The following is a 27,770-nucleotide window of genomic DNA, read 5'->3' on the forward strand; positions in this document are numbered from 1 at the left end:
CCGGCATGGCGGCGGCGGTGGTGGCGGCCGGGCGGGCCTGTGCCCGCGGCGCGCTCCGGGCGGCCTGGAGAGGTGATGGGGCAGCGGGAGCCGGGGCAGCCTCCGCGGGGAGGGCAGCGGGCACCGACACCGCAGGGAGGCGGGGGGGACCCGCAGGGCGAGGGGAGCGCGATCGGGGGCACACACGGACATCTGTCCATGGGCACAGCCAGGCATCCATGGGCACATCTGGGCATCCGTGGGCACAGCCAGGCATCCATGGGCACATCCAGACATCCATGGGCACACACAGACATCCATGGGCACATCTGGGCAGGCATGGGCACACCCCCATCCATGGGCACACACAGACATCCATGGGCACAGCTGGGCATCCATGGGCACAGCCAGACATCCATGGGCACATCCCCATCCATGGGCACATCCAGACATCCATGGGCACAGCCAGGCATCCATGGGCACACACAGACATCCATGGGCACTTCGCCATCCATGGGCACCCCCCCATCCATGGGCACCCCCCCATCCATGGGCACACCCCCATCCATGGGCACATGGATCCTTTGCAGTGACTTTTTGAAACTCAAATGTATTATTTTTTAAAGTATACACAGAAAGAAGAGAAAACATCTTTATCTTCCACAGTCCTCTGGAAACTTTTTTTCCTTTCTTTTCTTCAGCCAAACCTCAACAGTTAATGAATTTCAGGTCTCTTTTCATCCTGAGGGCAATCTGTAATGAAGTGGTGCCAAACTGTGATATTAGAGCCTGAACATTAAGCAGGGCTTGAAAACAGGCTGGTGGTTTTTCCTTAGTGAAGGGAAATATTTCCACAGTCTAGTCACAAGAATATCCTTAAAAAACCCCAACCATTTCTTGCAGGTTAGCCAGGAAAAATAAAAGGCTGCAACTACTTCTTAATAATTTATTAAAATCACTCTATCAGCAAGACAGAGTGCCTTCTTCTCTTTGTGACATTTTCTGTTGCAATGTTTTCCCTCCCACATTCTGCTTTGCACTTCAAGACAAAAGGTTCAAGTCTGATTCCTTTTGAAAATCCCTGGCTTCCCTTCCCATGCCTGTATTTGCAGAAACCACAGCTTTAAGGAAGGAAATGTGCTATAATGTGCTTTATAATGTCTATAAACAGCTGTGTCTCTGTCCCCAGGGTTTGCTCCTGTGCCAGTGGCAGGGAGCTGCAGCTCCTACTCCAGCCTGGCATGGGCTCTCCAGACACGGTGCTCCCTCTCTGCCCCCTGGACTGGGACACTGGAGCAGAGCAGGAAAAGCAGCTTCTTCAACACCTGTAAGTCCTGAGGTGCATAAAAATTATTAACTGGAACAATCAGGAGAGGGGAAGAAAACACTGCCTTGGAGAGACATGAAATCTGTGTATGCTGACTTTTTGTGTCTCCTGAGATTATAGGGGCAGCTGCAGGTGTGGACAGAAGTGTGTGCACAAAATCAATTTATCATCTTTTAGTAGCAAACAAGGGCTTGCTTTGTGTCACAGTGACTCCATCTAATGTGTGTCATTGGATGGGAGGAGGAAGCAGCTTCCCCTCTGTTTCCTAGGCCTTTATTCAGAGTTTAAATTGTGTGTTTATCTCCTAAATTATTTCTGAGCCACAGGCAAGGCCTCCTGTTCAAGCTGTGCTGCCTCAAAGTGAAATTGCTGCAATGCAAGAAGGAGTTACACAAAACCTATTGGTACCAACCCTGCAGATTGCCTGCTCTGGTGCAGTGTTTTCCTCAGCCCTAAAGGAATTTCCCCCATGCTTGCCATAGCTGAGGAGTGCTGGCTGTTTAAATCCACACTCAGAGCTGTGAACTGAGGTACCTGGGGGGCTTTTCCACCTGCTTTGTGCTCCCTATTCCTGTCCCACATGGGGAGAGAAGAAATGGCAAGGACACAGTCTCTGGCAGAGATAACTGCAGCAATCAGAGAGTCAAAATTTGATTGTTTCTGATCCACAGAATTTAAAAGCTCTGTAGAATCAGCCTCTCTTGGTGGTCTCTTCCCATTTTCAACACCTGGGTGCAGAATACTGCATTTGCTTTCTTTACAACTGCTCAAGAGAAGGGGTTAACCAGTCAGGCTGGGCTTGCTGCTCATCTTATCCTGTAAATTTTGACCATTGACTGGTTCCAAGTAATCGAGGGTGGAGAGGTCTCCAAAGGCTTGGGAAAGGCTGCAGTGAGAGCTGCAGGCTCTGCGTGGAAAAGGCTTTCTAAGGATGCCACCTGCAGGGAGAACTCGTTCAGACAAGCAGAGCAAGATGAGAATATGTAAGAAGTCACCCTCTGCTGTTATTTTGTTTATCTTAAATTAAACATGTAGCACCACAAGTGATTGCAGCATGATTAGGATTTGTAGGTTAGATTATTTCCTTAATTAGCCTTGTATTCATACTCACAAGCTCTGGAGGAGCTCTGTTTTACCAGGAGCTTTTCCAGATGTCTGGTTGAATGACTGAATTAGAAATATTTGCTGTGATGACATCTGTGTTGTTTAATAAAATTTGATCCATTTAGGCAAACTACCTAAAACTATTGTCTTATTTAATGAGGTGTAACAACCTGGAAAAATGAAAGTGTACCTCCTGTATATGTGAAGCAGAGACAGTAGCCGTGAGATTCAGAAGACTCAGGGTTTTGTATTTCAAAGTACAATTATTCTGAGAACACTTTCTCTTACAGAGGTAAAAAGCAAAACCTTCACAATGCAAATGAAGTGGATACAAACAGTAGAAATCACTCAAATCCTTAGCAGTGCAGTTCCTCCAGAAGTGGCAACATTTAAAATGCAGATGTGACCATTTTATGTGGAGTAGCTGTCAAGTGAAATGTCAGCCAAATGACAGAGCTTTGTGCCTGGGAAGGATGACTGGATTTTTCTCCCTCCTTAGTGAATGCTTAATGATATTCCATCATTCCTTGGGCAATATCACCAGGCTCTTGTTGGTAGGGTCGTCTGTACCTTCAATATAACTCTTATTTTTAATGGTTTGACTGGTTTAAATAGAAGGAATTCATTTAAATAGGAGGAACTGCAATTACCCTAGGCATTTGTATCTGATCCTTACCCAGGTAGCTCTCTCCTTCAGCTCTGACACAAAAACAGACACAGGGATTTATTCCTGTCCTGTGACATATTTCAGTGAGATTTTAATGAAATAATGTAAAATTATCTTCTTATTCCAGGCTTATTCTTTCCCCTTTCCAGCCTCCTGACCATGGGAAGCAGTTCAGTTTTCATTTACTGCTTTGGCTGCCTCCCAGCCCTAGGAATTATCTTTGACCCCAGGCATGATTTTCTCAACATCTGTCATGTATCCAAGTGCATGTGAGATAAAGAGCTTTTATTTGATACTGGGACTCTATAAAAATTAGACTGTCCAACTCACAGGTGATTCCATTATTTACCCTTGGGAGCTACTCATGGTTTGGGTAGGAAGGGCCTTAAAGAGCATCTTGTTCCAAAGGCACTTCTGTGACCTTTCATACAGCTTCCACTGCTCCTTGAGGCTGCTCCTGAATGACATTTTGTACCATGTTTTTGTAGTCTTATGTGAATTTTCCCTGGGATAAATTATTCAATTTGACAGCCATGTCTTACTCCATGATCAGAATTTAAAAATACTTACTTTTTCAATTTACAAAGAATTTTTCTTGAAGTAGGAGCATTCCAGATAAATAATTACAGACCTGCCCTTGTCATTATCAGTGGTACCTTAAGAGTTTTGATGTTTCAGCATTAAGGATGTAAAGAGTTACATCTGTACCACTGCTTTTAATTTTTTTTTCCTTTTACAAGAGAGTTGTGTGTATGTTGAAAAATAGTTAATTGCTTTTAGTCAAAAGAAAGGGGACTGAATGCCTTATAGTTAATTGTACCTGGAGAGGCACAATTCTATTGGGCTTTGATTTGATTGGACTTTTTTTTACAGTATTCATTTTGATAGTTTTATGATATTACTTTTCAAAGGCATTTGGCCTGATTTTCATTTTGTTCTGAGGAACTGAACCAAGCCAAAGGTGCTTAGTTTGCAGAAACCTCACTGAAATCTCTTCTCCATATCCATCTGGTGACACTGAGACATGATAGTTACTAAAAACAAAAAATGAAAGCTTTAATAATCAAAGCAACCTTCAAAAGATGGTAGCATTTACAGCAACATATACTAGCCACATTTAAGGTCCTTGGTTTTTCATAAAATGTTATAAAGGAAAAAAAATACAATTTCTCAGACGCTGGAATTGTAGCTGGATTTATTCAGGGTTTGAATTGAGACTGACAATCAACCTGACAATCCCATGTCTGCAGCTTCTGCTGACATTGTGACAAATTGCCAGTTTTAGAAAATGTGGAACTCTAATCTGAGTGCACTGTGGAAGTGTGCTCAGGGCTTGCAGTTAAGTGGGGTTATTTCCTGTGACAGTGCAGCACTGTGAATGCATCTTTTGGAATATTTTCCAGGTTTTGTTGCACTATCAGGATGCAAGTTTTGTGTCTGGATTTTGAGGGAAGTGCCCAAAACTTTCCCATTCTATCTTGGGGGAAAAAATGATTAGACTATAGATGTCTTTATGTGTCAACACATTTGCAAGCCCACCTAAACAAAATTTTCATGCAATCCACATAATTGGAGCTTTTGCATTTTTTATCAATGTTATTAAATTACTATGAATAAATGGATAGCCCCAAGAGCTTCAGACTTGTATTACCAAAATCAAACAGAGAAAGTTTGGTGGTAGATGAGGGGTTTTTTTCCCTGTTTCACTCTTGTGGAAATCCCTCTATCAGTGAGAAGTAGAACTGAGCTTAAGTTTTCAGTGGAAGCATACCAGGTATGTGCAGTTCATATTTTTAACCTGTTAACTTTTATCTAAAACCATTTTCATATCTGTCCCATGGTAGTGATCCCTTGGATGGCTTCATGTTGATTTTTGTGGTGTTGCTGTAGCCCTTGTCCTGGTGAGACATTTCCAGTGCCCAGGTTCTGGCAGCTGGATGATGCTGCAGCAGTTACTGCTGTGGGACTCAGCAGGGCTGTCCAGACTGAGCACTTCACAGTCCTCAGGGCTGCCCAGGTTTGTGGAAAGCCCTGGAGAGCTCACAGATGATACCCTCAGAACCCTCTGATACCCTCAGACCTTTTGATACCCTCAGAAGATGCCATTTGCTGGGGCTGGAGGCAGAATGGCAAAGAGGAGAATGTATTTTGCTTAAGCAGCCCTGGTTTTTAATGGCCTCACCAGGGAGGGGGAGATTTTTGTCTTCTCATTCTCTTCCAGCAGAGCTCAGTTTCAGATATGCATCACACACTGCCATTTTTAAAATCCGAGAGGTCTCTTTTGAGAAAGGGTCTCTTTCTTTGAAGAAAACAATGTTTTGAGTGTGGTGACTTAATAATAACAAGAATAATCTGGCACTATATCTCATTTTTTATTGATCTTATAGATCCATGGTTTTCTGCTCATGGGCTAGGGTTAGACAGGAGATCAGGAAACTGATGTCATATGATGGCAGACAGTGGCATTGCAGAGGTCAGGTGGCAAGAGCAGCTCTCATTTGGGATGGGCACACTGATGTTCATGAGTCTGCTGTAGAATCTCACATGTTAAAAGTGATCCCTCTGGTATTGGAATGCCATTGTTCCATTTTTCTCTCATTAATAAATCTCTTTGTATTTTCATCTGCAGAATATTTCCTTTTGAATCATGGAGGAGAGGATTCAACCTAGAGGAGTTAAGCATTTTCCATAAGTAACTTTACAAAGCCTGAGTAGGTCTTGGAATGAAAGACTTCCATGTTTAAAGCTAAGAGGAAAACACATTAGAAACATAACTCCTCAGGAATAACAGATGGTGTGAACTGAGTTGACAGGTTTTGAGCAGTGTATGAGTTCAGCTGAAGATGATTAAGGTGGATAAAGTCAAACTCCATCATTGTTTTGGATGGTTCACTGCTGTTGTTTTGGAAGTGGGTTTTAATGTAATTGTGAGAATGACTGCAGCCACTCATAAGAATTGAGCTTGAAGTTGAATGTTAATACATTCAATTGGAAATGACATCTAAATTATTTCAGTCATGTTCAGCCACTGCATTGAGTTGTAGGTTTTGCTCTTAAGACAGCTGCTCTATGTTTTTTCCTAGCACCTTTACCCTAAATGCTTTGTAGTTAAGGATATTGTTGTCAGGCACATTTTGTAAGATGCTGGAGAGAGAATATGATACCATAAGCTTAGATTTTGGATCACTCCTTTTCCTCACCTAAGCTACTTAAATTGCAGTTTTTTGCCAAATCCTGGTTAGAGTGGTTGATGTGGCCTGCTCTGTGCCAGCCTCTGTCCTAGGAATCTTTGAAGCACACGTGGAAAGGGAGCTGAAAGCAGAAAGTTAATTTTTGGAATGTTGTTTGTGAAACAACAGGGAGATGTATATTCCTGTAGAAAATGGGGGACCAAGGTTGAAGTCCTTCAAATCAGGAAGTGTGTGGGTCTCCTGGTTCCAGATAAGTGTGTTAAACTTCTGGATTAAGTAAAAGGGGTAAGTTAATGAAGTTAAAGGTCTGCATGCAAGAAGAAATGTCTCACTGTGGTCATTAATCAGCTGTGTATAGACTGTAATTTATCATTAAATTTGTAGCAGCACGTTCTCTGCTCGTTCATATTTCATATGTATGAAGCATTTCTTTCTAAATCCTGTTTTTGTTTGGAGATGGTGGAAATTGGTGTTTTCTAAGATTTCATCTGTTAATAAAAGTGTGTATTCCAGGCTGAAACTTGGAAGAGAATGTAAGTGATGGAAAAGACCTTACTATGTTCCTTAGGTAGTACAGGTGCACAAATGTAATGGTGTTAGTGGACAGCAGTGCACTGAGGCACTGTTTACTGTAAGTAGAAGTATGATTATTATAACAAGTTCTTTAGTATTTTTATTATGCCAATATTAATGTCTTTCTATATCTGCTGCTGTGCTGCCACAAGCTATTTGTTATCAAAAACCTTAGGGAAAGATTACTTGTATTGGAAAGAAGTGAGCCTACTTAGCCGCTTTAGAAAATTGATTCTTTCTTCTCCTTTTATTCCCTTCAGTTTTCCAGCTTACTGCTCTTTGTCTTTCTTTGTATGCTCAGCAAGCTGTGAACTCATCTTCCAGGAGACAAAGAAATCTGATTTTAATCTCAGTTAATGAGTATCTAGGATACTGGGTTCTGATGGGGCTTACTGCAAGTATTTCAATGCTTTTGGTTTACTGAGGTGTGGCCAAATATTAATCTGATAATTACCTGTCTCATTCCAGCTATTCAGGGATAATATAAAAAGACCCAAATCCTTTCTAGAATATTACAAATACCTTTTGTGTAGATTAAGCAGAAGGGAGTGATGTCACACAGACTTAACTGTTGTTAGTGATCAGCTTGCATGAAGCATGCTTTCAGCTCTGTTCAGTAGTGGATCTTTTTCTAGTCTATAAAATAAAATCCTAAAGATGACACTTTTTCCCCCCACTCAGTAGCTCTGTGCTTTTGGGTAACTGACTAAAAATGTGTAGTGGCTTTTATGACTGGTTTTATTTTAGCTCCTGAGGAATGCATGCAACATCCTATTTCACAGAGACAAAATAAAATAAGCCCATAAATCTCAAAGACACTACATGTCTGCTGTAGTGTTAATTCCAGAGCATCTCCACAAGTGTGAAGGCAGTGCACTGGTGCTCCTTTCTGCCGGCAGTTACTTCCTCCAAATCATCCACTCCTCCTGCCTGTGAGTGTGCTCACTAATCACCTTGGTGCTTTGCTGCCAAGTCAGATTGACCTTTCTTACACACAGATTTTTATTTTCTCCAGTGGTGTGTTGTCTGTCTGTCATAAGCAATGTCCCCAGCACTACAGTGCTCCTGATGACAGCCTATCCCTTTCACATCCCATTCTTGTCACTTTGTCTTAAAATCAGCGTGATACCTCCATCCTATAAAGAACTCAGCAGCCTGCAGGCTTCTGATGTGTTTCATTAAATGCAGCTGCTTTCCAAACACATGATGGTATTATTGTAGACTGATGAGATGAGCTGCACTTTGGGACCAAATGTGATGTTTTCATCTGGTTCTAATTTTGTCAGGATTTGTGCAGTGCTTGAGGCCAAAGCTTGACTCAGCCTGACCTGTTCTTCATGGATGTGCTGGCATTGAATGTTCTCCTCTGGTGCAGCACAATGTCCTGACTCTGTGACCTTTGCTACTTCCCTCTATTGGAATTAAAGTGATCTGATTGTATGTATATTTGGAGTGCAGCTCAAAGAGCAGGATTTTTTTGGCATATTTTACCAGCTCCAGAGCTGCTCTTTTCTCTTGTTGCTGCCCCTCTGCAGCCTCTTTTGTCAGTATTTGACCCTTTATAGGGTCACCCAAACTGCAGATTGAGGGACTGTCCCAGCTTAAAAATAGTCTTGCAAAGAAAAATGTGAGTACCTTTATTATGATTCCATAGGCTAGCAGGATTATCATTTTTAAAAAAGAATTGCTGGTTACACAGTGTTTTCTGAATCAGCTAAGAAGCTTAACAGGATTGATGATCTGCCTTCCACCTAATGGAACAGCCCCATAGTTAACTTAGCATGATTTACTGAAAAACACATTACCTACTTACTTTGCTTTTTTTTCTCCAAAAAAAAAATTTGCACTAGGGAGGTAATGCATTTTTATATAAGTTTTTGTTGGTTTTGGTGGGGTTTTTTGTTGGTTTTGTTTCCCCCACACACTTAACTCACAGCTACATGGATTGGTGTGTTGTAATCAGCTGGAAGGTTTTTAGTGGCTGACAGTTCAGACCCTGGTTTTAAGCCATTTGATGCAGCTGCTGCTTGTGGGATTTTTTTTAACTTCCAAACCTCTGGACATTGGGATTCACTTGAATGTGTAGAAAAGAGCATGTAATTTTGAGACAAAAACATCTTTTTTACAGGGACTAAAGCCTACCTAGGAGGCTTTTCAATTCTTGCCTCACAGCATATAAGAAGTGGGATAAACTTTGCTGTTATCCATGGGCATTTGTGCTGGTCTGTAATACACAGATTTGCACTTGTCTGCAGTAGAGCCAAAATCCCTGTTACATGTTTTGCCTTGTTGAGCTGTTCATACCCCATGTTTTTGGGTATGTGGTGACTTTGGAGGCCACCCTCCTCTTGGCTGTCTTGAGGTAATATTGTTTTGTAGCTCCCTGGGCTTGCAGAGTTGTGTGTCCTTCCTTGTGTGCTGAGCTTTGACTGCTGGATTCAGGATTCTCAAAAAGGAATCAGTAATGCTTCCTACTTGGAAAAAGATATTTGAGTGAATAGGTGTGTGTCAAACTCTTGGAAGTGCCACCTTGACACCTTAAACAAACTTAGTACAAAAATGAACCTGGGCACTCAGTGGCATCTCTGGGCATCCTGGATTGTTTCTGTCCTTCAGGATGGCAGAGCTTGCCCAGTTCCAAAGCATTTTCCAGTCTGTGGGGCAGGATCTCTCAAGCACATTATTCTGAAAATAAGTAATTGCTGGTGGGAAGTGGTAGCGATTCTATTGTTATTTTAATTCCTCCGGTTAAAAGTTTTTACTGAGTTTTTTTTGTCTTCTTTAAATAAACAAAATCAGTTTTTAATCAGAGAAGACAAGATTTACACTGCCCCTGGGTCAAGCACACAATGGCATTGGTCTGCAGACAGAACCTTGGTGATGCTGCTGCATTCTGGCTGGAGAGATGGGCAGGGAAGAACCTCCTGGAACTGAACAGGGCAAGGGCAGGGTCCTGCAGCTGGGCAGGAACAGCCCCAGGCACCAGCACAGGCTGGGGTGCCCTGCTGGGCAGCAGCTCTGCACAGAGGGACCTGGGGGTGCTGCTGGACAAGGAGCTGTCCATGGGCCAGCCCTGCCCTGGGCACAAGAGGCCAAGGGGACCCTGGGCTGCACCAGGAGCTGCAGTGCCAGCAGGGCAGGGAGGTGATCCTGCCCCTCTGCTCAGCCCTGGGGAGGCCAGTCTGGAATGCTGGCTCCAGTTCTGGCATCCTCAGGACAAGAGAGACCTGGAGCTCCTGGAGAGGGTCCAGCAGAGGGGACAGAGATGGGGAAGGGACTGGAGCACCTCAGCTCTGAGGAGAGGCTGGGGGAGCTGGGCCTGCTCAGCTGGAGAAGAGACACTGAGAGGAACCTCATCCATGTCTGCCAGTGCCTGCAGGGAGGGGCCAGAGCATGGACCAGCTCTGTCCAGAGGCAGTGGGACAATGGGGCAGGAACTGAGGCTCAGGAAGTTCCACCTGAACATGAGGAAGAGCTTCCCTGTGCAGTGCCCGAGCACTGGGACAGATTGCCCAGAGGCTCTGGAGTCTCCCTCACTGGGGATAGCCAAGAACCACCTGGGCACCATCCTGTGCCCTGTGCTCTGGGATGGCCCTGCTGGAGCAGGGAGGTTGGAGCAGATGTCCCACAGTGGTCCCTGCCAGCCTGACCCATCCTGGGATTCTGAGAAATATTATCTATGGCATCTTTTCACATAATCAGTTTCTTTTTGGTATAGTTTTTGCTTTTGTTTTTTTGGGGGGTTTGTTTTTGTTTTGGGTGGGGTTTTTTTGGGTTTTTTTGGGTTGTTTTTTTTTTTGGTCTAAGCTGCTGTGGTATCCTGTATTGCCATCAGCTGGGTGAGTGGGAATTTACAAGTAATCACTGAATTTGTTTCCTAAGTCTTGCTCTGCTGTGCTAGGTGAAGCCCCAAGGCAGTTCATGGTCCTGGCCCTGAGGAGGCCTGACAGAGCCAGAGCTCTGTGATGATGCTGTTAAAGTGTTTAACAGTTTTGTATTCCTTCTCCTTACCTTCCTTTCCACTCACACAGGCAATAAGGGGGACATTATATTTTCAGAATTGTGAAAAGCAGCAGGTTTATGTTTTGCTTAATTTTTTGTGTTTTGTGCATTTTAAAGCAGGGTAGCCCTTGGATATTTCTAGGGGTGGTTTAAGTTGACTGTCACTGATCAATGTCCTTGGATAAGTACTGCAAGGTATTGCTGCTCTGAGTTACTAATGAATGATTTTCTTTTCATGACCTGGAAATGAATACCATAGTGGTTACTTGTCCTTAAATCACTCTTGAAAAACCTTGTAAAAAACATGCCCTTGGCTGTGGGCCTCTCTCAGTGCAGTAATCAGGAGTAGAGACACATCTCTGCACCAAATACATATGCACAGAGTAGGAAATCACTTTCTTGGCAAGGCAGTAATGCTACAGTTTAAATTCCAGCAAAGCAAAGATCAGGCAGGTTTCAAGTTTGGGGTTATTTTTTGTTCAGCTTCAGTTTCCAGTGTAAGCTGTACTTGAATATAACTTAAGGAAGTTTTGTTTTTTATTTCAGTGACAGCTGATCAGCTATGGAAAGGAGCTTTGGCAGAGACTGGCGTGGGAGTAAAGAAAGGAAGAGGAAAGAAAAAGAAGAAAAAGCTAAGGAAGAATCTCAATAGAGGCCAAGAGATTGGTGAAGGTAGATCCCAAATACAAAGCTGAAAACGCATCTTGATGTTTTTGTGTGCAGTGTTTCTTGATTTCATAAATGGACAAAGTTCCTTTCTGTGATGCCAGAACTGCTTGAGATATTTTTGTCTTTAAACAAAAAAATCTTGATATGATTATTTAATGTTGCTTTTGTTTTTCCTGTTACAAATTCTGCATCATAGAATGCATTTGAAATACATGAGAATTTTCCATTTTGTTGCAATTTTCCTGAGTGCAGAGTTGCAATTCTCACTTGGAGCAAAGCATAATTTTTCTCTGTTATTTCTAAGGACGTTCTGGTTTCCTCTGGCCTGGTCTAAATGCTCCTGTGCTGCAAACTGGGAAAGTGCAGGAAGTTTCCCAACGAAAAAAAGAAGAACGAGAGAGAATTCAGTCTGAAATCATTCAGCAGAGAGATACATTTGAGAAGAAAAAGAAAATAAAAATTAAGAGAGAGGGAGGATGGAGTGGAAAGTGCTGGGGAGGTGTTATTCTGGATCCTCCTGACCCTGGTCCCAATGGAGGTAAGAAAACCAATTATCTTCTGCCTCTCCCTTTGCCTTTCTGAGGGGAGGCTTGGAGAAAGTGAGATCCAGACTTTTGCTGGGAATGAAAATTGGTTTTGTACTTTGTTCCAGGCCCACACACAAGCAAGCTAAATCAAAGAGCAGGTACAGCTCACACAGTGAAATCTGTTAAAATTTCACTGCTTTATTTCCTGCAGCTGTTAGACTGTTCTGTTCCATTACAGACAATGATTTTATGTGGTATTACAGAGCACTCTGTTCTGTCAGACTGCTACAGGAGTCTTAAAGGATGGAAATGTTCTTCTGTGTGCACCATCAATTGTCTTGAGTATGAAGTATAGTCATGGTTTTTTTATAGTTTCTTAAAGGATCCTGTGGGATAAATCAATCTTGTTGAAATTCTAGTTCAAATAATGAAATAGGGTTAAAGATTATGTAGTTTGAATGTAGCTTTTAGAAGAAGCTGCAACAAACAACTACCATAATAACTATAAAAGTTATTTCTTATTTCCTAAGTAGTTCAATATAGTGAAGCTAGAGCTTTTATATGTACAGCAGAGAGGTAACTTTTTTACAGTGCTGTTATTCAGACTACTAGAGATTCTATAGTAGCTTTAACATTTAGAAACCTAATCTTTTTCAACTAATTAAACATGAAAAAGACTTGTCAATCCTGTTGGGCTGAGTTTTTATTGTGAAACTCTGCTTACTGACAAGAGGAGCTAAGAAAGACAGGTGGTATTTTCTAGCACTATTGCATTTCATTTTGTTACCCTAAAAGCAAATATTCTGTGGAAGGCAGTGATGGGGCAGTGGATTTGGCCAGCTGTCACTGAATCTGTTAATGTAAAAATAGGAGATCTGAGAGATTAATTGCTCCAAATTCCCCATAAGTCAGTGGTGGAACATGGAGCAAATCTAGGAAGTGCCATGGTTTTAGTTCCATACTCTAAACACAAGACTGTGTTGAGTTTATCCCACTAAAAGAAGTGACAGCTGTTGTAAACAGTGCTTATGCATTTGTGAATTTTACCTTCTGGTGTTTTCCTTGATTTTGCTTTTGGCTGGTACTACTGATATGGATTACTTGCATTAAAGTTGGCAGTGGGGAGCCTGTTCCAGTCAGATCAAGTTCTGCCAAAAAGAGGAAAGGGCACTGCAATCAAAATAGGAGAATGAAGCTGTCAGCCTGCATTATAGATGAGTTTGAGAAAAAGCAGTTTCTGGTTAGCCTGCACTGATTTCCTTTTAGTCTGCTAAAAATGTTGGGGATCTTCAGGCCCCCACAGTTCTTTCAGTTTCTTTTTATTCAGAGGATTAATGATTCTGCAGGGGAATTGGGACAATCCCTGTGTGCAAAGCAATGTCAAGGTGATAGGAAGAGCAGACCTGAAACTGCCAAACCCAAAGAATCCTTTTGGGCTGGGGCTGTGCCATGACTGGATTCCCTGGTGGCACTTTTGTGCCAGCTAGGAGTGCAGAAGGAACAGTGTATTCTGCTCAGAAATCAAATTGCTTTTCTCCCAGGTTTGCAGTGTTCCTTCAGCAGCTGAAGAGCTTCAGAGGGTTCAGAGAGTGCCTGCTGGGATTCATATCCTTACTGTCAGCTAGAAATCTGCTTTGTGCAGCCTGACAGGTCTCTAAACTGTGCCAAGATCATGTTTATAAACATCTTGGAGGTTTTGGGTAAATAATAAACCAATGTTTGGTCAAGGACTAAGGCCCCAGTTCTACACCATTACAGCTTTTTAAGCTTTCCTCCAAAATCTCACTGTAACAACACCAAGTAAAGGTTTCCTGTGTTATACTGAAATACTCTTGTTCATGGGGTGAGTTGGAAAAGCAAGAGCTTGTAAGGACTATGGTTATTTGAAGTGATCATATATTGTTTTGTTTCTTGCTCCCCCTCCCCTTTCTGGAGTTTCACAAAAGTGTGGATACAGAAGTGCTTGCATTTCCATAGGATCAAAGAACAGGTTGAATTGGAAGAGGCTTTTTATCAGGTCATCTAGTCCAAACCCCAAATCTCTTTGAATCCCTGTTAATTATATGATAAAAGCTTCAGAATATTCTGAAAAATTTTGGATAATGCTTTAGTCATAGTGGAAGTGACCCATCTGGTGATTTTAATGATTTACAGCTTTTGCTCTGTATATATAAAATTTGAGGTTTATTTGCAGTTTCAGAGCAGTTATTTAGGGAAGAAGGCAGTTTACACTGCTGGTTCAAATTATCTTACCTTTTCTACTTCTTGCTGAGACTGCTTTATAAATTACAGCTCCACAAAAGTTGTGTCCTTCTTCATTTGTACCACCTACAGGAGGGTGTGCTGATAGAGAAGGAACACAAGGAAATGTAACACTCTGTTTTTCTCCCTACAGAAACTTATGAAGATTTTGAAGCAAGAGTCATTGAGGTAAGCATTGCAAATCTTTCCAGGGACTTTGAAGAATTATCACTACTTTATATTGACCTTGGAATTATTTAACAAGTCTTTGCTAAGTCAGAATGGTAGCAGTAGGAATTAGTCTGGTTTTCTGTTTCAGCTGCACAACCTATGAGAAAGTGAGTTACCTTGGCCCTTCATTTGAGAGAGAAAGGCTAAGAGAAACATTTTCTTAACAAAATAGCCTGATTCACAACAGCTCCTTGTCTGAAAGTTAAAAGAATAACCAGGCAAGTCAGAAGCTGAGCTACCTGACAGCTGTACTCCAGAAATGCATCTGAGGCTTCTCTCCTTCTTCTCCTTCTCTCTTCCAGGTGAGAAGCCAAGAATTTACCCATTGCACTGGTAAATGTGCAAATGGGTTTCTTTGCCCTTGATTATCTTTCTGCATTTTGCTGAGATGACCATCAGTTGGAATTCTATCCAGTGGCTTGAGTGTTTTCTGGATAAATCCAAATCTTTGCTTGTGGCAGTGGGTTTTGGTATCTCCTGAGATGTGGAGAAAAACAGTGATGCTGTATTGAAATCTCAGTCTGGGTAGTTAAAAATCATGAGTTGGTTGTTTCTGGTTTTGTTTTTGTTTTTTTTTAATCCTGTAGAGGGGAAAGATGTAAACTGTTTTAGATGTCTGCTGTAAGGATAAAAAGCAAAAGATAAAAAGCAATGGATATAAATAAAAAGCAAGGTAAATTTAGACATAAAGAATGACTTGCAAATGGGAATTTGAATGCTGGAATGAATTGGGACTATATGGAATGTTTGTCATTGGAGCTTTTTAAAAACAAGTTAGTTAATCTCTCAGAAGGGATGGGGAGACAAAATCTGTGACCTGTTAAACCATTTTCATATCTCAGTGGGTTTTTGGAGTGGACTGGACCACACCATGGGCTTTGACTGATACAGCAAAGACCATTTGGAGCACTTGGCCTTTAGCTGAGTCTGTGTTTGAAGGCCATTTGTAAAAATGGAATTGCACAGGAATTGTTTCTAAAAGAAGTGATTTTTGTTGCCAAGCCCTGAGCTGGCAGTGCCTTCAGCTGCCTGAAGGGGCCCATGGCAGAGCAGAGGATGTTGGATGCTGCTGTCACAGCTGGCTCTCACTTTGGGTGCCAGAGCAGGGGACTTTGCCCTGCTGTACTGGCAGAATTATTTACACACAGCAGAGCTGAGTTGCTCTGCAGTGGTTCCATGTGCTGCAGAAATCTGTTTCAATGCTTTATTATATTTGAGTAATAAAAAAGCTTTTGAAAGCAGGCTGGGGCTCTGTTGTTACATGAGATTGCCACAGTTGTGACAATCTGAGAAAGTGGAATGTTTTTGCAGAAAAATAGCAGCAGCAAAAATTCTCTATTCAAAATCAGCAGTGAGCTCAAGATAATTGAGTCTTACAATTTTCTGATAACAAGTATGAGTTTTGAAATAAATAGATCATTTTAGCATTCCTGGCTTAAATAGGTGAGAGACATGCTGCTATTTCTGGATGTGTTTTCCATTATATTTGCCTTCACAACAGTACAGGAGATTAAAATAATGTTTGCTGGCAAGTTGTGCTTCACAGCAAGAAACTCAGAGCCATTTTTAAAGGACTGCCTTATGAACAAAGGTATAATAGGCCCTTTTTCTTGTGATTATGCTACTGAAAAGGCTGTGCTGTTTTGCTAATCAAAGAGAGAAATTGCTTATTAAAGTGTTTTCTTATAATGTAGAAACAGAAAAACTGTAATTTGATTTCTCCTGACTGAAAAATAGAGACAAGCTCAGATTTTCATGTCAACTAGAACTAAAGTTATTGTAGAGAACTTGGGTTAACTTTCCTACTTTCCCTGCCAGCCTAAGGCAACATTTCCAGTTCTACTCATATATTAGAGATAAGAACAATCTCTTTAAATAGAGCTGATGGTAATGCTTAACTGGTGTTCTAACATAATATAATCACAGTGGTAATTAAAATCTACAGGTGCAGCTGACATGTGCCATTATTATTTTCACTTTAAGGCTTCATTTCATGTGTCATCAACCCTCAGATGAATTTTTCTTTTATTTTTCTCCAAAATGAGCATGCTAACACAGAAAAAAAAAGTAGCCTACATGACATCCTGTGCTTTAATAGTAATTGCCTTGTAGTGCAATTAAAAGTAGAAAGTGACACCTTGTGCTCAGTAGGGCCTGAAGGCACAGAGCATGAGGTTGGTGGCCCTCTGAGTCTCTCATTAAGGGGAACTTTCTTAAGGAGAAGATAAAGTTATAAATAAAGCCCTTTGTGAAAAACAGATCTCAAAAGGGTTTTGTCCAACACTGAAATTGCCTCCTAGCAGTTGTGGAAACTGTGATCTTGGTGATCACTTGCTGGTTTGTTCATGGTTTTTTGTTTCCATTGCCTGTTTCTGGTGAAGACAACTTGAAGAATTTTGGGCAAGCACAGCTCCATTTTAGCAGGATCAGTGCAACCTTTCCAGGGTCAGAATAGATCTGGTTTTGAGCCAGATATGGTGATAGCATTTTTAAATAAACCAACAAAAACAGAGATTTGTGTTTGAGTGTTGAACTGCAGAATGCAGAGTAGCAATAGGTGTTCTTGTCTCAGTCCATTTGGATCACTCAGATTTGCAGAGCAATATAACCTGTAAATTAAAGTTCACTTCATGAGCTTGCTGGGCTGGAAAACAACCAGCCACTCAATCCCCTTTGTACTGACTCATCTAGCACAGGAATTCACTAGTGCTTCACTCAATTAATCAGGTTTCTAACTGGAAAGTTCCTTGTTCATAACTGATAGCTGTGAGGAAAAAAATTGCCAAACCAAGAGTCAGAGTGTTCCTCCTTCCTCCTCTGCTGCAGTGCAGGTGTGGCACTGAGAGGCACCTGTGTCATTGATGTCACACAGCCTGGAAATGTCATCTGTGCCACTGCCATCAGTTATGGGGCTCTGAGGAACTGCCAGAAACACAGCATGAAAGGGTGGTGGCTGCAGGGGACAGAGAGCTGTGGGTGGCAGTGGCTGCATGATGGCTCCTGTTCCTTCCTGGACATCTTGTTTGCCTTGTTGCTGTCACTCTGACATGAGGAAGGTCCTTCCCTGCCTGCATCAGGCCTCTTCTTGACTCTTCTTGACTCAGCTTGGTAGACTTGTTACTTGTGACAAAAAGAATGTTCTTTAATGCACAGGCTAAACCCCTTTGTTTCTCTTTATAAGTCATTGGAAGCTGTTTTTGCAGAGTGCAAAAAAAAAAGGCTTGTGTGAAAGAAATGCTGCATGAATTACAGTGTCTGAGATCCATTGTTTGACAGCCTTGACTAAAAAATTACATGGTATAAAGGATACTCTTTGAGTCATAATTTACTTCTAATGAGATGTTGCCTCAGAAGTACTTTTGGGGTATTTGTAGGCTCTAAATTTTGCTTTTAGAATACAGGGAAGTCTTCTGTTCCCTAGATGATGCTGGCAGTGTCTTTAGACTGGCAATGAAAATTTCAGACAGTTTTTAACATAGCACCTGGAGCTACCTGTGACAGGAAAACATGAGAGGTCAGAGCTGTGCACTATTTCTGATACTCTGAGAGTACTCAAAAGATTTTGGCCTGCCCTAAAAGTAGAGTTTAGGAATGCTACCCTCAACTGGTTCTGTTGAATGATTTTTATCTCTTACCGGTCAGGCTGTATGGAAGGAATAACTGACATTTGGAACACCCAAAAGGTTTTGAGTGATTTTTAATTGGCCATAATTATGGCCCATCCTTTGAAAAGGAAATAAAGCCATTTCAGATGCAGAGTGACTTTGAGGATGCCTTTCTGGGAGCTCAGTCCAAAGGATCTGTACTCAGCTGGGAGCTGTTCCATGAGGCCACACTGAGAGGAGAGAGAGAGGAGCAGGACAAGGTTATTAGTGCTGCTTGTCTTTGTGTGAGTGTTGTTATTTCTGTTGTGCTGGCTTGCAGGGCTCAGTGTGGGATTGTATCCCTATCTTTCTGTAAGGGTGCTGGGATGGGGAGAGCATCTCCTGCTCTGAGGGTGAAGGTTAAGAACCATTTCAGTGCAAACACTGCAGCTGGGAGGGGTTCTGCCATTGTGGTACCAATCTGCTCCACCCTTGGCGCACAGAGTGCTGATGGGCACATGGTGTAGCTACCATGGCTTTGGCTTTTGTTAACAAGTTGATTGCTCAATTCTTTTAGGTAACTGGATTCCCAAACCTTTTAGCTGTGCCCCTGACCTGTCTGGGCTCATTGGCATGGAAGTGCTTTTCCTTCAGCCCTGCACCCTGCTCTCATTTGATCTCATTTCCCCTTGTACCTTGGAGAGCTGCTGGCACCAGAGGCTGCTGTCCCCTGAGGGGATCAGCCTGTGCAGATTTTTCTCTGCATAGCAGCAGCAAAACAGTGGCGGGGTCAGGAACGTGGTCTAGAGGTGGCAGGTTCCTAGAAATCATGGCTAAAATGGGATTTCTAGAAAGGAGGGATTCCCAAGGGCAATAAAGTTGGCCAGTCATTCATTTGGCTTTTACAGAAAGAAAACCTCACTGGAAGTGTTGGATTTTGACCCTTTTTTTAACCAAGTGCAACAGCTGAAAGCATAATAATGTGTAGCAGCCTTTCTTTGAGTGTAACTTGCTTCCACATTGTCATTTCTCCTCTGGACAGATGTTTGAGGTGGTTTCATTTTGGTTTTGGGGTGCTGCTCTTCCCTCAGTTCTAGAAAGAAGGCTGGGTTTGCAGCATTTCACCACTGGATGCTGGATACAAGGAGACAGATAATTTGAGGTACACTGGGATTTAGGTTGAGCATGTGCTGCATCTGCTTTCAAAGTTTAAAACTTGGCTTTCAGTCTAACTTGAGTGGCAGTCTGATCATAGGGGTGGTTGTGCCTGGGTTTCAGTCACTTTCCAGAGGCTGTGCTGGTTGAAGAGTGGCACAGAAGCTCCTTGCATGTGTCTTTATTGCCACATTCTGGAAAGGGAGAGGAATAATCCATGATGAGATTTCTACATCCTTTATTTTTGATGTGCTGAATCTATTTTTGTACAGATACCTACGGAGATTGGCAGCAGAAGATAAAAGTGTGTGCAAAGCAAAAATAGTATTCTCTTGATGCTCCTGGGGAGATGATGCTGCTTCACTCTCTTTTCTTCCATTATTATTTTGCATTTTCTCTAAATAGCCCATTTACACAGCCACTTCCATCTTATGGGGTGTGATTTTTTAGCTTGTTCTTGTCAGCAGTGAGTTTGAAGAAAGAAAAATAGCTTGGAATAAGCAATTGGCAAGGCTGATATTTCTTCAAAGTGCTCTCTAGAATGTGTGGGCACCTTGAATTAAACAGCATCTTTATTTTAATGAAAGCAAGGTGAAATTTTTGAAACCCTAACCATAATCTGTACCTAGTGAAGACACTGAAATTTTGAGAGGGGTTGTTGGTTTTGGGTTGTTGGGTTTGTTTGTTTGTTTGTTTGTTTGTATTTCTTATGGTGAATTTTAGTAAGAATGTTTAAACCATGACCAAGTATTTTCTAATAATCTACTTTCAGATGCATAACACTACAAGCAGAGTAGCTTACTGATGAATTACATGTAGGGAAAAGGATTTTTATATGTGCTACATGTTATCTTTTGGTACTTGGTATATTATTCATGTCTTACATACAGCATATAAACTGTATGTCTGTATTTAAATAAACATTTAGTTCAATATATAAACAAAACCAGGGGAGCTAGAACAAATGGACAAAGGATCTCAGATTGTTGTCCCAAAATTGGGTTCTCTCACCCAGTATGCAAGAAGTCAGTGCACACACAGTGGAGCTATTTGATTTATTTATAGTTCTGCTCCAACAGGGGTGCTGTGGGTAAAGCTAGCACACTGAAAGCCAGAAATACAAACATATTTATACAGTTTTTGATTATTTGCAGTTCTGCATCATGAATCTACATCACGGCTTGGCTAAGCTGCTCCTTGCTTGGCTGTCTCTCACCTGGAATTAAGGGTACAGCACATTCTGAATTCCTGTTTGGTGTTAGGGGTCCCCACTCACAGGCAGGTAGCCTCAGCCTCAGAGCTGTGGTTTGCACATCCAAACGAGCCAGGTTCACCAAAGGGCAAACTCTGAAGTATTTCTAAACCCCAGCAGACCAAAGCTGGTTTGGGCTGACATGTAACCAGTCTCTTCCAATTATCTCATCATTTTAGTGACCTCTTGCCACATTCTGCATTCTCTAGGTCAGGTTGTCCTCCCTTTTCCCAGAACGTGCTCTCCCTCCCACCTGTACATCTGTCTCTTGTCCACTTTGAGATGTATTGAACCATATAAGGGAGGGGAGGGCTGTAAAGCAGTGACTTGCTGATGGAATCATGGAATATTCTGACTTGGAAGGGACCCATCAGGACCATCCAGTCCAGTTCCTGTCCTTGCACAGAACAACCCAAGGGTCACAGCGTGTGCCTGAGACTGTTGTCCAAATGCTTCTTCAACTCTGTCAGGCTTGGTGCTGTGAGCACTGCCCTGGGGAGCCTGTTGCAGGGCCCAAGCACCCTCTGGGTGAAAAGCTTTTTCCTGATATCCAAACTAAAGCTCCTCTGACAGAGCTTCAGGCACAGGGACACAGCTTCAGGCTATTCCTGAAGCTATTTCCTTCTTCTTCCCCTCTCCTAAATGGAATCTCCTTTTCAGCAGCTGTCATCTCTGTATTGAGACTGCCTTCTGCAGCATGCAAGTAGATTTCAGTCCTAAATTTTAATTCGTGTAGAGCAACAACAGACCTTGAGCAATTCCTGAGAGTGCTTCTAAATTAGATTAAAATATGAGGGCAGGGCACTTCAATATTGGTGTCACTTTTTCAATATTAGCATTACTTTCCATTTCTTTCCCATGTTTTTTCATCATGCTTGAAATCACACATAAAGCTGGCAGCATTAGAGCATTATCTGTTGTGCAGCTGACAACAGAGGGGTTGCTTGCATTAAAGGTAACTTTCATGAGGTAACTTTTTCTTTGAGTGTGGGTTTTTAACAACCTTTATGTATTTAATGCCTTGAAGCCAGTCTCCCACTGCAGATGCTACCTACTGACAAAGACAGTATAGATATTTTAAGTGTACACTGCAGACCTCCAGTACCTTTTTTTTTTTGCAAACTTGATTCTCTTAAGAAAAAAAAAAAAAGAAATAAAAACTAACAAAACCCAACCCATTTGGATTATGTAGAATAACAGGAAACTTCGTGTTGTTTTTTTTCTTCAGGTGAGAAATGTGTTTTGTATGAAGGCAAAGGAAGGCAGAAAAAAATCAGTCCGTGCCTTAGTGGCTGTTGGGAATGGTAAAGGGGCTGCAGGTATGTGTTGTATTTATTGGATGTATGTATTTATTGTATGTAGTTATTGTATGTATGTATTTATTGTATGAACAAGGTAACATCTGGTGATGGAATGTTTTGTGGCAGCTCTCATAAGACAGCTGTGTTCATGGTCAGCCAGAGTTTTGCTGAACTTTGCTTCTGTGAAAGATTCGAGGCCTCGTGTGTTCCTCCAGCTGAATGTTGCTTGCACTTGGGAGTGGAGGAAATCTTGTAAAGAGAGGAAGGTGTGGTTCTGTTGTGTTACTCTGAAAAAAATCTTCCTGCCTCTTCTTTGGAAAGCTTCTTCATGGAATGTGTTATCGCTGTAATCCAGATGTCCTAAATGATGGAACTGAAGTTGTCCCAGGCTTTTTTTCTTCATTCCCTTCTTAATTTTTAAACAGAGTAGACTTTTTATTTTGTCTGAAGCAGTCACCACTACTCAATTGTCTGAAACAAAGTTTGGTCAAACACACAAAAACAGCTTAAGCCTTGGGTTTTTTTTCCTTTGACAACAAGCAGTTGGCATCCAGTTGTTAGGTGTTCATAACTCCTAAACTGTTTGTCTCTGTGATTTTCTCTGAACCACTTTTTGAGTATGGTCTGTGCAGTGGAGTGGAAATTTAAATGCTAAACGTGGCTGTGAAGTTCTTTGGGTTTTTTGGTTACTTTTGGGTTTTTTTGGTGTGTGCAGTGGAGCAGAAATTTAAATGCTAAACTTGGCTGTGAAGTTCTTTGTTTTTTTCCAGTTTTCTTTCTGAAGATCATCTGCATCATCTGTTTCTCAGCAATAAAATGCCTCTTTCTGTCTTGCAGGTTTTGCCATAGGGAAGGCAGGTGACAGGACAAATGCTTTAAGGAAAGTATGTTGATTGAATTGTTTTTACTTGGTGACAATTACAAATAATTCATACCTACACTTATGGGTTTTTTTCCCTAATAATCAGTTATAATTTGTAGTCTTTGCAAAGAAGTAAATCCATGTGTTTGCTTTGCCTGTCTGGATACAGATAATCACAGAATGATTTAGGATAATCATAGAATGGTTTAGGTTAGAAAAGCCCTTTAAGATCACCCAGTCCAGCTGTTGATCTGACACTGCCAAGTCCACCAGCAGCCTCAGTGCCCTGTCTGCACATCTTCCAAACACCTCCAGGGATGGTGACTGAGCCACTCCACTGGCAGCCTGCTCCAGTGCTTGTAACCCTTGCAGGGGAGAAATTTTTCCCATCTAAACCTCCACTGGCACAGTTTGAGGCAATTTCCTCTCATCCCATCCTTTGCCACTTGGGAAAAGACAGCAACCCCCACCTCACTTGAGTCTCCTTTCAGGAGTCTGTAGGGAGCAGTAAGGTCTCCCCTGAGCCTCCTTTTCTCCAGACCAAACATCTTCATTTCCACAGGGTTTACATGTGGCAAATCTGTTTTCCTAAGTTGTTTTTCTCTTTCTTTTTTTATATCTAATTAACTGAATAATGGTAAATTGCAAATGCTCAGCTGAAGAATTCAAGGGGAAAAACGTTTTCTGCTCTTGTTCCCTAGGCAAAGAATAAAGCAATAAGCTCCTTACACTTTATAGAACTGTATCAGAACCACACAAGTAAGTATTATTCTTTCAATCTAAGCACTGAATATGCCAGCAAGAACTGGTTGCAACTACTTGCAAAGCATAAAAAAATGTTAAATCGAGTTTTTCTGGTCTGATGCGTTGTATTATAATTCTTGACAGCCTGGTCTAGTTGCAGGTTTCCCTGCTCATTGTGGAGGGGTTGGACCAGCTGACCTTTAAAAGTTTCTTTCCAACCCAAACAGGTCCATGGTTCTGTGCTTAGAATTTGGATACCTCATGCATACTATTTCAGGCTCTTAATAGCAAGATGAGATCTTTTCTGGCACAGTTTGAGTTAAGGAAGTCAGGTACTGTCAGGGCATTTTTCTTTTCAGTGAACTCCTGTGCTTTTCCCCTTACTGTGTCAGAAGAGATGACTCCCTGTGACTCAGTCCATGTGTGCTGACCCAGCAGCCAGGGGAACCTGGGCTGGAGGGTCAGCCTGAAGTTTCCTGTTAGTTTTTTGTTACTATTTTGCATGGAAATCCAAGAATGCTGATGCCTGTGGGGAAATCTTAGGTTAAAAACTAGACTATTAAAAAAATATGAGTCAAACTGTGTCATGTGAGCTCAGGTCAAAACTAAATGAGGCTCACTGGAGGCACACCTACCTATTTTTCAATAGTAACATAGTACTCACTGGTATCTCAGCTTTCATAATCTATTCCAGAAATTTACCTAGACTAATCATCCTCTTTAAAGAAGTCAGGGGAGAGTAAAACCAACTTCCCAGTTCAAAAAAAGAAAGGCACTAACTAAAGCTTTCCTAGAAGAAAGAATTTATCTGTAATGTGTCTGTACAGAATTTATCTGTAATGCCTTTTTTCCCCCTCCAGTTTACCACGACATTTCTGTGAAATTTAAAAGCACAAAAATCCGCATGAAGAAACAAAACAAAGGTAATTAAAGAAGTTTAAATTTTGAATTTTTCATAATTACTGACTGATATTTATTTGATAAACTTACGTAGTGTCTAGTCTACCATGTTTTAAATGTTGAAAATCATCAGTTATTTTTCTTTAGAAATACCTGCTGCTGTTGACATGGCTTTGCTCTTGAGAATTGGGATTTGTCCCTTTGACACTGGTGGGAGCTCTTCACTCTTCCTAAATGTAATTCCTTCAGTCCTAAATTACCTGGGTGTGGAGCCTGGTCCTGCTCCAGCCACTGGTGGGTTTGTACAGAGCTCTAAGTTCTCACACCCCTCCCACTCCAGGTCTCCCTTCCTTTACAGCCTTGGTGGTTGTGAATTCAGTTTGATCTTCCTGGAAGTGGCACCTGAAGTTTCATGAGAGCTCATCAGTTAGGGGGGTGTTTTTTTCTTTTCCTTGTCTCTTTGGGTTTCTTTCAGATCTGTGTCTCTGTATATTTTGTTTCTGGTTTCCTCTTTTTCCCTCAATTTCCTAATTGGCAAGGTCTCCAATCAGATAACCTCACTAGAATAAAACATTCTACACCTTTTCTGCAGCTTTCCAGCCATTTGGTCCCCAGGATGTATTTCTTTTTTTTTGTGTCCTTTACTCAGCAGCAGCAGCAGCAAGACTGTCCTGCAGTTTTTAAAAATCACTAGGGCTAAGCCATGTGAAACAAACCTCTCTGGAACAAAAGTAGACTCTTCAAAAAAATATCTCCTCCATTAAAACCTGGCAAGTGTAAGAAACCATCTGCAATTAATGGCAGTGTAGTACAGTTATGCATTGGAGCTGATAAAATCTCCATCTCTGTGATGGAGAGGGATGCAGGTCACACACAATCCTCTGTGTTTGTGGATTTTGAAATATGTTTGTCTCTCCTTCACTCTGTGCCACTAAAATTATGACAAAGTATAACTGATTCCAATTGCTGGGCCAGGAAAAGGGAAGTGATGCCTCTGCACAGCCCCTGGAGCTATTTTCAACATCTAATGTGTTCTACCATGCTGGGTAACAGAAACAACAAAGAAGACATCTCTGTGCTCTCTTCTGACTAAATTGTGTATTTATAAATAATCACACAATGCTCATTTATGTTTTTCCCCCAGGGTATGGCCTGCACTGCCACCGAGCCATTATCACCCTCTGCAGGCTAATTGGCATTAAGGACATGTATGCCAAGGTCACTGGATCCAAAAACTTGATTAACATCACCAGAGCTCTCTTTAGAGGCTTGACCTTACAGGTGGGTGCACTCCCAGTGCCCTTTGGGTATGGGGACAGGAGGGGATGGATGTTGTAACAGTTTGTGGGCAAACAGTTTATATTCCAGGCTTAAAATGAGGTGATCTTACAAACAAAATCAGCAAAGGAGGTCATTCCTCAGCAGTTTTATGGAGTTGTCCAGTCAGGAAGAGCTGTGTGTGACTCTGCCTGTTCCACAGCCAGGTGTCTGCAGGGGACATCTGGATTCCTGGGCTTTCATTTGGTGGGGTTTTGGTGACTACTGAAAAATCCTGGGCAGAGGGAATTGTGGGCCAGGTTTGGTTACTGCTGCTTGTTTGTGCTCCAAGTTCTCATTGAGCAAGGACTGAAGCCCCAGCTGCTTCTATTGCTGCTGTAATTGAGATCTCTGAATTCAGCCAGGGAGGTGGTGGTGGTGTTCCCTCCACCTCTGAGTGCTCACAGTGGAGATGTCTCTGTCTGAGCCAGCTGCCTGGAATTGATGGAAAAGCTCCAACATGCAGCATTATATCCTACTTCCTCTGAACAGCAGCCTCAGGATGAGTCAGCCCTCTGGAAATTCCTGGTTATCTCCCTTGTTTGCAGTTTTGGTGGCTGCCAAGGTTTAGCTGCTTCCATTCCCAATACAGCCCTGAGAGCTGTAGCTGTCAGATCTGTCACGCTGTCCTGGCCAATGTCATCAGTTCAGCCTCAGGAGGTGAGGGGTTGTGATCCTCTTTGCCTGCTGGGAGTCACAGATCTCCCAGTTTAGCAATACCTCAGGGCAGTCACACTTGGGGAAGTCTGGCATTGTACTTTTAATTATTGTATCTGACAATCTTCCACAGAACAAACAGAAGAAAGGCTTGCTGTATAAGTTATTGCTTTTGGAGTTATGCATTTGATATGTTTTCTTCACTGCCCTGAGAAGGAAAACTTTCCTGTCACCTGTAAACATTTACTCTGTAAAATCTGAGTGTGATCAAAACACCTTGTAGGCCAGGGACAGGTGTAATTGAAAATAATGTTGCATTCATGTCTTTATGAATGTACCTTTATGTTAGTTAATGCCACCTGTCTGGGCAGTAACAGGCACTTTTCTGTTACCAAAGCAAAATTTATATCCACATAAAGACACAAAGATGTTCCTGCCAACAGGCATGTTTATGAGCAGGGTATGTCTTTCCAGAAGCAAGTTCCTTTGGGATGACACTGTAGGGCTGACCAGTGTACCTGAGGTCTGGCTATCTGAATTGCTGCCCAGTAAGATAAGCCCAACAAGTCATTTCATTTCCACAGTGCTTAAACTGTTAATTGGGAAATGACTTTTTGGGGCCTTTTTGCCCTGCCCCACATCAGGTGTAGGTTTTGGGCTGAAGCAAAGCCATCCTAGTTTTCATCCTGGTTTTGGTTGTCCTTTCCCTGCTGCCAGGAGACTCACCAGCAGCTGGCAGACCAGAAGAGCCTCTACGTGGTGGAGTTCCGGGAGGAGCAGGGCCCCCTGCCCATCGTGGTGGCCCTGCCCCAGGGGCCTGTCCGGGAGGAGCCCGAGCCTGAGGATGAGGTTCCCAACACAAAGCTGGAGTGGAGGGAGGTGAAGGAAGCGCAGGGAATGCTGAAATCCCCCTGGGCCAGGGTCAGACGGGCGGCGTGCTGACAACTTCGGTCCCGCCGTGGTGTCTCCAGCTCACAGCAGCTGGCAAAGCCTGGCTCAAGACAAGGCTGACTGGGTTTGACTTCCAGGGAGGGCAGCAGGAGCTGTCTCATGCTGTCCGTGTCACTGCTGCCATCCAGGAGCACTGTTTGCTTTCCCACAATTCCTCTGAGCCTGTCCAGGTGGGAATGTTCAGATGGAAGCAGTCAGAGAATGAGCCTTGGGCTTCAAGCATGCATTTACTCCATTCCAGAGGATGGTTTGTCCATGTTTCTTTCACAAGCTCTTGGGAAACTGTTGAAAATTCAAGATAGTGAAAGCAATAAAGAATCATCAGAGTGAGTTTAGTTTGGGTTTGTTTGGGTCTTTTTTTTTGTTGTTGTTGCTACGTGCTGGTGTGTGGGAGGTGCTGCAGCAAGCAGCAGCAGTGGGGGCTCATGTGCAGCCTGTGTCCCACTGCCCAGGCTCAGGAGCTCAGTTCTGTCCCTCCCAGTCTGTGAGTGCCTGTCATGGCATTTCCCCAAATGCCAAAAGAGGCTTGGGCCACC

The 27,770-nt window shown here is 42.4% G+C and overlaps 1 protein-coding gene across 1 annotated transcript; it reads left to right on the top strand.

Annotated features, from left to right (window-relative positions):
- Window positions 1–27,569, top strand: MRPS5 (mitochondrial ribosomal protein S5). Its single transcript, XM_054290231.1, has 11 exons — window positions 1–72; window positions 1,169–1,306; window positions 11,390–11,515; window positions 11,817–12,050; window positions 14,435–14,469; window positions 21,731–21,821; window positions 22,641–22,687; window positions 23,367–23,424; window positions 24,270–24,332; window positions 25,454–25,590; window positions 27,001–27,569. The coding sequence occupies exons 1-11, from the start codon at window positions 6–8 to the stop codon at window positions 27,223–27,225; spliced, it is 1,221 nt and encodes a 406-aa protein (XP_054146206.1). The 5' UTR covers window positions 1–5; the 3' UTR covers window positions 27,226–27,569.
- The last annotated feature ends 201 nt before the right edge of the window (window positions 27,570–27,770 follow it).

This window comes from Melozone crissalis, unplaced genomic scaffold (assembly GCF_028551555.1).
Source record: "Melozone crissalis strain CALT ecotype California unplaced genomic scaffold, PUWL_Pcris_2 ptg000081l_1, whole genome shotgun sequence".
NCBI lineage: Eukaryota > Metazoa > Chordata > Aves > Passeriformes > Passerellidae > Melozone > Melozone crissalis.

Excerpts from the sequence above, each read along its gene's own strand:
- MRPS5 (XM_054290231.1), top strand. The coding sequence starts at position 6 with ATGGCGGCGGCGGTGGTGGCGGCCGGGCGGGCCTGTGCCCGCGGCGCG. Across the intron at positions 11,516-11,816 it reads AGGCCAAGAGATTGGTGAAG|GACGTTCTGGTTTCCTCTGG; the intron begins GTAGATCCCAAA and ends GTTATTTCTAAG. Across the intron at positions 21,822-22,640 it reads GAATGGTAAAGGGGCTGCAG|GTTTTGCCATAGGGAAGGCA; the intron begins GTATGTGTTGTA and ends TCTGTCTTGCAG.